The 12,500-nt window shown below is 43.7% G+C and overlaps 4 protein-coding genes across 4 annotated transcripts in view; 2 read left to right on the plus strand and 2 right to left on the minus strand.

Moving 5' to 3' along the window:
• Positions 1 to 2,944, plus strand: part of LOC134176703 (prenylated Rab acceptor protein 1-like) — a 3,669-nt gene extending 725 nt beyond the window's left edge. Inside the window, exons 3-4 of the mRNA XM_062643360.1 lie at positions 1,786 to 1,887; positions 2,802 to 2,944. Of these exons, the coding sequence (XP_062499344.1) occupies positions 1,786 to 1,887; positions 2,802 to 2,908 (209 nt within the window). The 3' untranslated portion in view covers positions 2,909 to 2,944. The remainder of the gene's footprint in view (positions 1 to 1,785; positions 1,888 to 2,801) is intronic.
• Positions 2,930 to 5,396, minus strand: LOC134176702 (uncharacterized). The gene is made up of 4 exons (XM_062643359.1): positions 5,198 to 5,396; positions 4,505 to 4,798; positions 4,267 to 4,440; positions 2,930 to 4,208 (listed from the first exon to the last, which is right to left on the minus strand). The coding sequence occupies exons 1-4, from the start codon at positions 5,271 to 5,273 to the stop codon at positions 3,190 to 3,192; spliced, it is 1,563 nt and encodes a 520-aa protein (XP_062499343.1). The 5' UTR covers positions 5,274 to 5,396; the 3' UTR covers positions 2,930 to 3,189.
• Positions 5,397 to 5,592: 196 nt separating this feature from the next.
• LOC134177777 (retinaldehyde-binding protein 1-like) lies at positions 5,593 to 11,515 on the minus strand. The gene is made up of 5 exons (XM_062644556.1): positions 10,999 to 11,515; positions 10,871 to 10,950; positions 8,255 to 8,519; positions 7,104 to 7,349; positions 5,593 to 6,011 (listed from the first exon to the last, which is right to left on the minus strand). The coding sequence occupies exons 1-5, from the start codon at positions 11,354 to 11,356 to the stop codon at positions 5,779 to 5,781; spliced, it is 1,182 nt and encodes a 393-aa protein (XP_062500540.1). The 5' UTR covers positions 11,357 to 11,515; the 3' UTR covers positions 5,593 to 5,778.
• A 508-nt stretch (positions 11,516 to 12,023) lies between these two features.
• The window catches only part of LOC134177113 (uroporphyrinogen-III synthase-like), an 8,104-nt gene continuing 7,627 nt past the window's right edge, over positions 12,024 to 12,500 (plus strand). Inside the window, exons 1-2 of the mRNA XM_062643838.1 lie at positions 12,024 to 12,118; positions 12,180 to 12,288. The gene's annotated coding sequence lies outside the window, so the exon portion shown is untranslated. The remainder of the gene's footprint in view (positions 12,119 to 12,179; positions 12,289 to 12,500) is intronic.

The following is a 12,500-nucleotide window of genomic DNA, read 5'->3' on the forward strand; positions in this document are numbered from 1 at the left end:
GAAGTCGTAGGAGACTTCAAACAGTCACCAAATCAGTAGAGCTGCAATCAGGTAAATGACCAAATATATTATTTTATTTAATCAGCTCTACCTTTAGACCGGAAGTATGCGGCCATCGTTTGCTGGCTGAAGTCGAGTTTTCAAAAAGTGGGGCGGCCATGGCCGCTGCGGCTCTGTCGGCCCTGCCATGTAGTGCATTGCAACCGATTTCCTTGACACTCTAGTCTGCACGACAATATAAAACCTGTTGTGTTAGTGCATGCTACAGTTTAGTTTCTAGGCGCAATGAACGAGGCTAATTTCATCGTGGAACTATGACTTATACCCCATTCACACGAGCATTTGTAAATGTGCCAGCACGGTACGGCACGGTTTGGCTCGGTTTCACTTCATCGTGTGAATGCCGGCCGAACCGAACTGAACCGTGCTGAGTTGGCCCACCTCAAGTTGCCATGCCAGCACGGTTTGGTTCGGTTCGGTTGTGTAGTGCCTGTCAAAACGAAGACGACGTCGATGTCTATGCTTGCTACTCCTCTTCGATCTTTCTGCAGACTGTTCTAATGCCAGCGAGAAGTAAGCACGGACAGCTTGTTCCATGACGACATCTGTATCTAGCGTGCGCACCAAGAGACACATCTACTAACACTCGGCTGGCTCGCTTTGTCAGAACGTCGTGTGAACAAGGGCTGGCTCGCTTCATTAGCCCAGGCTGGCTTGGCTCGGCTCGGCTCAGTTTGGAGCTGTGCTTGTGTGAATGGGGTATTAGATAACAAGCAGTGAAGTCCAATTACAATTGACGGAAACTGAATGGCCAAAATCACAAACTTTTTAATTTAAAGTCACATTATTGGTGAAGACATATCTCTGGTTATGTTGCCACAATAGAGCCTTCACCTCAAAACACTGATCAGTCAGAAATATCCTGCCCTGTCATCCCCCTGCACAAAACAAGCAACATGGGGCATGTTACACAAGCTGACCAGCCTGACAGACACAAACAAACATACAAAGAAGCAGACAGACAGATGGACAGACAAACAGACAGATGGATGGACAGACAAACATATAAAGAAACAGACAGACAGACAAACATACAAAGAAACAGACAGACAGACACAGACAAACAGATAGATGGAAGGACAGACAGGCATACGAAGAAACAGACAGACAGACAAACAAACAAACATACAAAGGAACAGACAGACAGACAGACAAACATACAGAGAAACAGACTGACAGACAGACAAACAGACAGATGGATGGACAAACAGACATACAAAGAAACAGACAGACAGACAGACAAACATACGTACAAAGAAACAGACAGATGGACAGACAGACATACATACAAAGAAACAGACAAACAGACAGATGGACGGACAGACAGACATACAAAGAAACAGACAGACAGACAAACATACATACAAAGAAACAGACAGACAAATGGACAGACAGACATACAAAGAAGCAGACAGACAGACAAACAAACATACATACAAAGAAACAGACAGACACACAGATTTTTTTGTTTCCACTGTTTCTTTCCTAACTCACTCAGTTTGAGAGCCATTTTCGATTTAGATTTATAGTGTGTACGTAATTATTTTACAAAAATAATTAAATTAAGGGAAACAATGTGTTACACATATACGTACATGGTGATTGAGTGATATACATTACTGTGTGATGTTGTTAAATGGGTGAGAGAAAGTTAGTGTGCTAATGTGTTGCACAGGTTTACATCAATTTTCACAGCTTGGTAGTTACTGTTGGATTCTTTTATAGGAAGAGAGTTTGGAAGCAAGGAGCAGTATACGTTTGTTGCACTGATTAGTGTGCCTTTGTTTATTGTTGGTGGAGCGGGATCTGCTGTCTTTTGGATTATTGGTGAGATCAATGGTCTTGTTCATTGTTTGTGTGTATGTACATAGACCTGAATGTTGTTTTTTGTCTTTGTCTGTCTGTTTGTCTGTGTGTTTGTTTGTCTGTCTGTTTGTTTGTTTGTCTGTCTGACTGTCTGTTTGTTTGTCTGTCTGTCTGTCTGTTTATTTGTCTGTCTGTCTGTTTGTCTGTCTGTCTGTTTGTCTGTCTCTGACTGTCTGTTTGTCTTTTTTTTGTCTGTTTGTTTGTCTGTCTGGTTGTCTGTCTGGTTGTCTGCCTGTTTGTTTGTCTGTCTGTCTGTTTGTTTGTCTGTTTGTCTGACTGTCTGTTTGTCTGTCTGTCTGTTTGTCTGTCTGACTGTCTGTTTGTCTGTCTGTTTATTTGTTTGTCTGTCTGTTTGTCTGTTTGTTTGTCTATTTGTTTGTTTCTCGGTCTGTTTGTTTCTCGGTCTGTTTGTTTGTCTATCTGTTTGTCTGTCTGTTTGTCTGTCTGTTTGTCTGTCTGTTTGTTTGTCTGTCTGTTTGTTTGTCTGTTTGTTTGTCTGTTTGTTTGTCTGTTTGTCTGTTTGTTTGTTCGTCTGTCTATCTGTCTGTCTGTTTGTTTGTTTGCTTGTCTGTTTGTTTGTCTGTCTGTTTGTCTGTCTGTCTGTCTGTTTGTTTGTCTGTCTGTTTGGTTGTCCATCCGTCTGTTTGTTTGTTTGTTTGTTTGTTTGTCTGTCTGTCCATCTGTTTGTGTGGCTGTTTGTCTGTTTCTTTGTCTGTCTGTCGGTCTGTCTATGTATGTATTATGTATGTATGTTTGTCTGTCTGTCTGGTTGTTTGTATGTCTGTTTGTCTGTCCGTCCGTCTGGTTGTTTGTCTGGCTATATGTTTATATTTCTGTTTCAATTGCTTAATAATGTCTCAATCGTGTTCATCCAGGTGCCTCCATCGTCGTCATCATGCTCCATGCAATATTCATGACTGCAGAAACGATGGACCCTGCTGAGCAGTTTGCAGTCGAGATGGAATCAGTAGTCGTCAACTGACTGAAGACAACACCAGGCATTGTGTGATACATAAATATATTAGTAATCACCACACACCGACAATAACTTAAAATCACTATGAAGTCACTTTGAAAATTACAAATAGAGTCTTGATAGCCATTGAACCATAAAGAAGTAGCAGTCAACGTCAAAAAAGGATAAATACATATCAATTTGTTTGCAATCCATTAGACGGGGTGGGGTGCAGGGTGTTGGTCCATAACAGAACCCGTTGTAGTCTCCAATTTTTCGTATCTACACTTCAAGGATATATCTCTCGATCACGTGATTTGAATGGAGAATCCTTGGTCGTAAAGAGTTTTCAGTCGGCGAACTAGATTGGGTGTGAATGCCGCCTCGTCTTCTTTTAGTCCCGGATGCACCATTAGGAGTGCAGGTTTGGGTTTGTTTTCGAGCGACTGCGGCTCGATTGCGTGCGGCCAAACCAGCGTCGACGGATGCTTAACGCTGTGATACTCGCTCCGTGCGTCTTCCGTGACGATAGCCGGAGCGATTTGCCTTCTCGGACTTGACGGTTTTTCGACGGCCGATTTTGAGCGTTTCACGACTTTCTTCGGTGTGCTCGAACGTATGGCGATTTCTTTCCAATATTCGTCGTCGTCTCGTACGTAGGGATCGATTTCGGACAGTTTCGGCTGTTTGGTTTTGACCTTGGTGCGTCGTTTCGCCTTTTTCTGCTCTTGCTCGAATACCGGGTTGGTGAAGCTTTCTTCCATTAGTGAGTTGTATGTGTCCCATTTGACGTCGCCGCTGTCTTCACTGAGAAGGCGGTCTAGTTGTGTGTGTTTGCCGAATTTTACTGTTTTAGTCGAGGTGGAGCGCTCGAGCGGGACGATACTCGGTGAGAGATCCGGTTCGTCTTCGTTGCTCGGTCGTTTTTCGACGGTCGCTTTCGGTTTTGCGCGTTTCTGGATGCTTTTCTTGCCGTCCATCTTTCCGTTGTCGGTTGAGTTCTTCTTCTGTGTTAGACTGCGTAGTTTCAACTCGAGGTCGTCTGTCGGCTTCTTCGGGGTTCTCATACTCTTGCTTCGCATCTGGAACGCGTCTTCCGGGGGTCGCTGCGGTGCTGGCGTGCTGACGGCCGTCGTTGCTTGTGTCTGTGCTCCTCCTTCGACGTCCGAAGCGTCGGATTGAAAAAATTTACGGTAGTGCTGAATGAGTGCTAGCTGTCTCTGCTTGTAGTAGGAATAAGCCATTAGGACTAGAACAAGCAGGCCGAGCACTTGGACGACAGCAACTAGGTAGAGCAGAGCGACGGTTGCCGAGTCATACTCATTACCTACAGATTATAAATTTATATGTAATTGACAATAAAACATCCAAGAGACATTTCTTACTCGATTGATTGTTTTCGGCTAGTCTCTCCACCGTTATGTTTTCTACCTTTTCTTTCTCTTCATTCGTGTTTTTGTCCTCAGTACTTGTAGTGGAGATATCGACTGTCTCACCTCCTCCGACTAATGACCTGTTGTCACCTTGGGAGACATCGCTCGAATTCGCTTTCCGCACTCCTGTACAAGACAACAACGCTAGATTGCGTCTCAAGTATCTACCTCCTGGATGTTTACAACGCACCGGATTCCTTTACCACCAGTCGGAAAGAGTAGCCGCGAAGTGAACGGAAGACCGCACTGGTGTCCATGTGACACACATACTCTCTCGCGTCGTCCACAGTAATATTTTCCAGCGCAAACGTGCTGTTCTGTACCGTCCATTCCGTCAGTCTGAGCAAGATGCGTCCGTCAGTCGACTCCTTGTACCACGCCACGAGTGGTAGAGGCTCCATTATTGCGCTACCGCACGTGAAGTTGCGCCTCTCACCGCTGTTGACCGTCACCATCCTGTCGGGAAACCGCTCGGGCACCAATCCTAACCGACAACGAAACAGAGAAACAATTATCGCCCCGTCTACACTTTATAATTAATTAGAACGTTGTACTTTCATACACGCCCATTCTCTAGCATTACGTCACTTTCCAGCTATGATTTCGAACACAACAAGGTGGAGTCGTCTCCACATACAAACAAGTCTAGATGACGCTCCGCCGATGAAGAAGGCACGACACCATTACTAAGTGATTCTATCGGGACTCGGCGTCGATTTCTTTCCTATCCAATGGCTAACGTCTCGACCGTGTGGGAGTGTTCGTTCTGCGAAGCTTATCGCAATTCGTGCTACGCGTAAACCGTCAATTCCAATCGCAAAGTGCAAGGCCAACGCGAGTGATTGACTTTAGCTCAAAAGTCGCATCCATATGCCGCACTCACCTGCAATACTGTGACCGTCCACCCACTTGACGCCATTCAGATGCAAGAGGAATAGGCAAAAGCGTAAGTACCGCATTATCTTGCCGCGTTCGATTGCTCTAGTGGCATCAGGAGCTTCTTGCTGCTTTCCTCTCTAGAGTAAGGCGAGCGGCGCATGCGAACTGGCAGCTTCTCGTTCAAAAAGGTGGGATTTGTCGGCGTGATACGGGACACTGGCGTCGTAGCGTCATCAGTTGCGGTAGAAACACACAGCAGTCAATTAGAATGACGTCATTCACATAGCGCGCGTTAGAGACCACGGTGACAGGAGGTCACGATTTGAAGCGGCTGCGCGCAGGGACGCGTGGTCCGTCTGCAGGCGTTCGACACACACAGACAGTGCACTGGTTTCTTGATATTTCGGTGTATAAACGTAAACGAGCACTAAAGGTACTCAAATTATTTATAAATCAAGTGGGACGGTCTAGACCGCACGCGTGTCCGATTTCAAAGGTGTCATCACCTCTTTTAGCGCGAGTTAAGTAGGTATGCAGTACAGTACTCGAAGTCCTCACTAGATATTTGCTCTCTCTACTACTGCACTAGAGCTCTTGACTTTCTCTCTTCAACAAGTACTGTGCCCACGTTGTCGGGTCTATGTTGGCAAGTTGACCGCCGATGCTTGTTGGTAGGTTGGCTGGATCTACGAGTTGGTGTAGTTTTTCGTAGTCCGTGCCGTGGAAGAAGATTCTTTCTTTCATTTTAGACTTGAGAAATGGTTTTACGAGTGCAAACAAAATGCGTACGAACCAGCCCTGATGTACAATGTGAATTCCTGCAAATGCAAATGAGGGATGATTAGGTGTTGGTTGTGATTATGGTGTGTGTTGTGAGATGAACTAGAGACCCTCAGGTAACTAATGCATGCACACAGATAGACAGACAGACAGATAGACAGAAAGACAGATAGACAGACAGATAGACAGACACAGACAGATAGACAGACAGACAGGTAGACAGGTAGACAAAGTACAGAGTTGGACGTGAGCATGGCTCACCCTTGGAGCAAAGACATCCTAAATAGAGCATCTAAAGAGACAGACAGGTAGACAGGTGGACAGACAGACAGATAGATAGACAGATAGACAGACAGATAGATAGACAGGTAGACAGACAGGTAGACAGACAGATAGATAGACAGATAGACAGATAGACAGACACAGACAGATAGGTAGACAGACAGGTAGACAGACAGATAGATAGGCAGACAGATAGACAGACAGACAGATTGTTATATTTGAACTCTTACTCTACCAATAACAATCGCTAACCTTACATATGCATAACAATAACAGTCAATGAACAAAATGTTGAACGTCTTTATCATATCGAAAGTCATCAAAATTGCACTTAGACAACTTCGACAACTTTTTAAAAAATCAAAATCACAGGAGTTGCAAGACTGTACAACTACAGACAGTTGCTTTCTCCATCTATCTCTAAAGTCTGTTTCGCTGCTTTTTCCATTTGCATCTTTCGAAATTTTGGAGATCTTATCGAGATAGTCTTCAGCCATAGGGCCCTGGAAGCCAAAGTGTTCAAAAACCAGTGGAATACATGTTGTATCAGATCCTGCTATAGGCTGCTGTTGACCATATTTTGTCATTTTGCGTTTTTCTCTCAACTCAGCTGCATAACCTGATATTCAGACAGACAGATAGACAGACAGACAGATAGACAGACAGACAGATAGATAGATAGACAGACAGATAGATAGACAGATAGATAGACAGACAGACAAGTACACAGATAGACAGACAGACAGATAGACACACAGACAGATAGATAGACAGATAGACAGACAGACAGATAGTCAGCATGACCAGACACGGTCCAACATGCAACATGTGACACTCGTCGATCTGACCTTTGAGTCTTGCTGGAAACGCGTCTTGCATTAGCTGTGTCACACTCTTTGCGTCCGAGGAACCCATGGAGAAAACATGACGTATTGACATACCAGCATGGTCCTCCACAACAACAACACCGTTGACTTGCACTTCAGGAGACTCAATCACTGCCTCCATGGTCATCGCCAAGCAACGTATAATGTCAGTGACAGAGACCTTGTCCAAATCCCACTTGCCAGTCTGAAAGCAGATCACTTGTTGGCCTGTGGAAACCAAACATTGTTTATTGTTTTATTAACATAATAATATATAATAACATAATAATATATAATAATATAATGTCTATCTGTCTGTTTGTCTATCTGTCTATCTGTCTGTTTATCTGTCTATCTGTCTGTCTGTCTGTCTGTCTGTCAATGGTATTATATTTTCATAAATCAGAACTATTACAGGCTAAATCAAACTAAGCAATGCACGATCCACTACAGTTGACCCTAGCAGGGTCTTACAATGATAACATGGATGGACATCACAACGTGCACAGCCACCAAAGACGACGCCTGCCTGTCTGTCTGTCTATCCGTCTGTCTGTCTGCCTGTCTGCCTGTCTATCTATCTATCTGTCTGTCTATCTATCTGTCTCTCTATCTATTTGTCTGTCTATCTGTCTGTCTGTCTGTCTATCTGCCTGTCTGTCTATCTATCTGTCTCTGTCTATCTGTCTGTCTGTCTATCTATCTATTTGTCTGTCTGTCTATTTGTCTGTCTGTCTGTCTGTCTAGCTGTCTGTCTGTCTGCCTGTCTATCTGTCTGTCTGTCTATCTGTTTGTCTATCTGTCTGTCTGTCTAGCTGTCTGTCTGTCTATCTGTTTGTTTATCTGTCTGTCTGTCTAGCTGTCTGTCTGTCTGTCTATCTGTTTGTTTATCTGTCTGTCTGTCTAGCTGTCTGTCTGTCTGCCTGTCTGTCTGTCTGTCTGTCTAGCTGTCTGCCTGTCTGTCTAGCTGTCTGTCTGTCTGTCTGTCTGTCTGTCTGTCTGTCTGTCTGTCTGTCTATCTGTTTGTCTGTCTATCTGTCAATTTCATATATTGAAACACAAACTCTACGTTACATTTCTAACACTAAATACAAACAATCTACTGAGTTCAGCTTTAGTTTAATGCAAACTACTTTGATAGTCTCTATTGTGTATGTTCTCATCTTCTTCTCCAGGGAAGACACGTGTCAGCTTGTGGAGGATGACTCTAGCGTTGCATCCTTGTAATATTATTGAGAAATTTTTTCTCCAAAAACCTCTAAAGTCAGCTTCATTTGTATAGCCTTCAATGTCCCTTGATCTTCTGGCTAGTTTGTTTAGATAGTTGGTAGCTTCTGATCCCCATGTTCCAAAATGTTCAAATACCAGAGGAGTGAAATTGAGGCTTGATGTATTGCCAGCAAGTTGTTGTTTTTTGTGTTTGATCATCTTCCTTTCCTCCCTTCTTGCTGCAGCAAAACCTTCCTCTAAAGCTGCCTGCTTTAAAGCTGCCTGCTTTAAAGCGTCTTGGAATTCTATCTGTCTGTCTGTCTGTCTGTCTATATATCTATCTATCTGTCTATCTATTTGTCTCTGTCTATCTGTCTGTCTGTCTGTCTGTCTATATGAAAGGTCCTTTATTGTAATATACCGAACGATACAGTACAATAAGCGTCTACAGGACTGGTAGCACTATAACAGAAGTAGAGTTCTGGAGTACTATGTAGAGGTCCAGTCGAAGACTATACATCACAAATGATTAAAAGCAGAAATTACAACAACAAAAAAAACACTTTTAAGTTAAGAGATGTTGTCTCTTCTTGCCAACCAGCATCGAAAAGAGTCTTTCAGGGTGGAATGAATGACAGCTTGAAACAGATCGTCCAAGTCGCGTTGAAGAGGCTTGCACAACATGCAGACTGCTCGTCGAGTTTCAGGAAAAATCAATCCTCTCGACCCAACCAAGAGATGCAAAAGCTCCGTCTTATACTGATGGTTAGCATCTTTGACAAGTTGGGCATAGCGGCGTTCTTTCCGGGCCTTCGTTTCTTCCACGACTGTTTCGAATGGGACCGACAGCTCAAGCATCCAGGCCTTTTTGAGGACGGCATTCCAAACAACAATGTCTGGACGAAGGCAGGTACAGGTTATATCGACAGGAAAATTGTATACTGATTCTGGTAGGTCGGCTACTATGGAAAACTGTTGACTATCTATCTGTCTATCTATCTATTTGTCTGTCTGTCTATCTGTGTCTGTCTGTCTATCCGTCTGTCTGTCTGCCTGTCTATCTATCTGTCTGTCAAATTTTCATATATTTTTATACATCAAAGCTAATACAGGTGAAACTAAAGTAACAGCTAATGAACAACAAGTGTCACAACTACAATTACAATTACACAAATAACAATTAGCATTAAAAAGCTCCCCTACGGAGCCTACAAACCGAAATTTAGTTTACTGAATTGAAAGTTGAACAACATCTAAACTCTGGTCAGTATTCTGTCCATATGTTACTCTGATCATCTTTCTAGCCAACACCGAGGCATTGCAACGCTGAAGTTGTACTGACAAGCGTCTTCTCCAATGTGTTTTAAAATCTGAGGGATTGTTTCTTCCTTCTTCATCTCTATATAGTTTGGAAAGTTTATTGAGGAACGTTGATGCTTCTTCTCCCCACCCACCAAAGTGCTCGAAAACTAGTGGAATAAGGGTAGGAGTGTACCCTCCAGGCAACTGCTCTTGAGAATATTTGCTATGTTTGATGTCTTCTCTTCTTCTTGCTGCAGCTCCATCCGTAGTTGCTGCACTTCGCAGAATGTCCTGGCTCCAGGGGTGAGTAAGGGCCACATCAAGCTCGACATTTCCCCCACATGTTGAGTCAAACACAACAATGTCTGCTCTATTGTTGGATGTTGTATATCTATCTTTTGGTTCAATTTGATGCTGGCATTGTAGGCTGCTCATGCATTCAGACCAGCACAAAACAACAGAATTGTGAGACCAAACTGGGCCTCCACCCATTTTGCATGTTAGTAAATGGTACCCTGTCTGTCTGTCTATCTGTCTGTCTGTCTATCTGTCTGTCTGTCTGTCTGTCTGCCTGTCTGTCTGTCTATCTGTCTATCTGTTTGTCTATCTGTCTAGCTGTCTGTCTATCTGTCTGTCTGTCTGTCTATCTGTCTATCTGTTTGTCTATCTGTCTAGCTGTCTGTCTGTCTGTCTGTCTGTCTGCGTGCGTTAGTACCTGAGGGTCTCTAGTATATTTTTTTAATCATACTGCTATGGGTACAGTTTTCTCTGTGTAGAGTGACATGTAGACAAGTGCACACAGACAACACAAAATGCTACACAAGCAAATGGACCTACACTATCATGGCGTTAACAAATGATATAGGACAATGTCATGACTCTGTTTCTCACTATCTACTAATTGCCAATGTTGTTCAGAACTTCATTGATATCAAGAATACGTTTACTAAGTCATGGTCAGTAGGTCTAGTCTGGCAAGATTGATTTTACTTTTGCCAGACGCTCGATGGCACCAACATTCGTTTTCATTAAGATTAAATAATTAATATATTTTTACTCGTGGCAGGACTTGGTGTACACGTACTTGTACAATACACCTGTTTAATAGCGTGCGCTACAACTCCCCGCCCTTTAGCGTGCGCTATAACTCCCCGCCCTTTAGCGTGCGCTATAACTCCCCGCCCTTTAGCTAGTGCGCTAAGCCAGATCAGACGCTGAGGACACACAGCAAATTATACAACATAGAAAAGGAGAGTAAAGTAATCACGAAAAATGCATTGTGGACAACGATGTGTTGACAGCACGACCGAATAAATTTCTACGAAACAATCACGTGACACTATCAAGCAACACATTGATATCAAACCTTCCTTAGTTTTCGGCCCTGCCGATACGAGTCCCATCTCCAGAACCTCCCTCATATCTCTAGCTGTAAACTTGTCTTTAAATATTTCCGGGTGATCTTTCCTGTACTTAAAGTAATTGACATAGAGCTGATAGGCTCGATCCACGTCGAATTTTCTTGCCCTCAAGAAGCGCACTAGAAAGGAAGCATCTCTTCTGCTGTCAATCAGCAGCTCGTCTTCATGTTGTTCAACACGAGCTTTCAGCTCGGAGATTCTAGAAGCGCGAATTTCGTCTGTCTCGTTGAGTTCGCGAGATGCTTTCTCGAGTGAGGCGCTGCTGAGCTCGGGCTCGACTTCAAAGTTGACGAAGGCCATCATGCAATCGGAGTCGATGGTGTACAGTAAATGGTCCGGACGTTAGAGATGCAACGCGCGCTAACATTTAAATACGTTGACTTATTAGTGTAATTTCTTGGAACTACTGTAGGTTACGTTTATCAGGGTGCTTCAAATTGGCCGCTTGCAGTTCCGGATACTTTGTCGGCAACCATATTTGGCAGTAACCATATTTGGTAGTAACCATATTTGGTAGTAGCCATATTTGGTAGTAACCATATTTGGTAGTAGCCATATTTGGTAGTAACCATATTTGGTAGTAGCCATATTTGGTATTAACCATATTTGGTAGTAACCATATTTGGTAGTAGCCATATTTAGTAGTAACCGTATTTGGTAGTAACCATATTTGGTAGTAACCATATTTCGTAGTAGCCATATTTGGTAGTAACCATATTTGGTAGTAAAGCCCGCCCTTGCTCACGTGTCGGACAAACCGCCTAGTCGAACTGGCGACCACTCGAGGTCTGCTATCCTCACACCCAAACGGACGCCGCGACAAAAGCCTATTTTTAAAGCTCTAAAGCTTTGCTGCACTTTTAACTATAATTTTAGTAAAGATGCCTAGACAAAGCTATGCTTAGCGCGCGTTAAGCATGCGTTAATCTACCGCGTATACGCCTTGCTGTGGTCGGATATTCGAGGCTTAGCTTATCACGTGACGTACATTCAAACTTCGTCATCCTGGCCGCTATTCGAGTTCTTCTTTTGAAACAAGTAGCTGTGGGTGATAAGCACGTGCAGGTGCACATGGCATAGCAGTGTCTGTGGTAGCAGGATTTGATGCTAGTGATTGGTGCATCAGGAGTTGATGAACAATGGATTCAACGTGAGAACAATATCTCCGCAGGAATTTTTGTTTACTAATGGAGAGCAGTTGGCAAGTGCTGTCAAGTCTCCTGACAATTATTCTGGTGAGTTGTAGGTAAACGTTCATGGCATAGTCTCGCGTACCCAGACCCCTTTTCGCCGCGTCATACACTTCCGGGCAGACGCGACGGAAGGGGTCTGGCTACGCAAGGCTAAATGCATGCATGCAGTCTGTCTGTCTGTCTGTCTGTCTGTATATATGTCACGTGATGCCATCAGGCACATACATGTACACCTGGTAAGTATCCTGACGTCA

The sequence above is a fragment of the Corticium candelabrum genome, chromosome 3, assembly GCF_963422355.1.
Source record: "Corticium candelabrum chromosome 3, ooCorCand1.1, whole genome shotgun sequence".
NCBI lineage: Eukaryota > Metazoa > Porifera > Homoscleromorpha > Homosclerophorida > Plakinidae > Corticium > Corticium candelabrum.

What these genes read in the sequence shown, in the direction of transcription:
- LOC134176702 (XM_062643359.1), bottom strand. Translation starts at nt 5,273, where the DNA reads ATGCGGTACTTACGCTTTTGCCTATTCCTCTTGCATCTGAATGGCGTC. An exon ending in GGACGGTCACAGTATTGCAG is followed by an intron (nt 4,799 to 5,197) that starts GTGAGTGCGGCA and finishes GTTGTCGGTTAG; the next exon opens with GATTGGTGCCCGAGCGGTTT. An exon ending in ACTGGTGGTAAAGGAATCCG is followed by an intron (nt 4,441 to 4,504) that starts GTGCGTTGTAAA and finishes TGTCTTGTACAG; the next exon opens with GAGTGCGGAAAGCGAATTCG.
- LOC134177777 (XM_062644556.1), bottom strand. Translation starts at nt 11,356, where the DNA reads ATGATGGCCTTCGTCAACTTTGAAGTCGAGCCCGAGCTCAGCAGCGCC. An exon ending in AGGGCCGAAAACTAAGGAAG is followed by an intron (nt 10,951 to 10,998) that starts GTTTGATATCAA and finishes ATTGTTTCGTAG; the next exon opens with AAATTTATTCGGTCGTGCTG. An exon ending in TTACTCTCCTTTTCTATGTT is followed by an intron (nt 8,520 to 10,870) that starts GTATAATTTGCT and finishes CAACAACTTGCT; the next exon opens with GGCAATACATCAAGCCTCAA.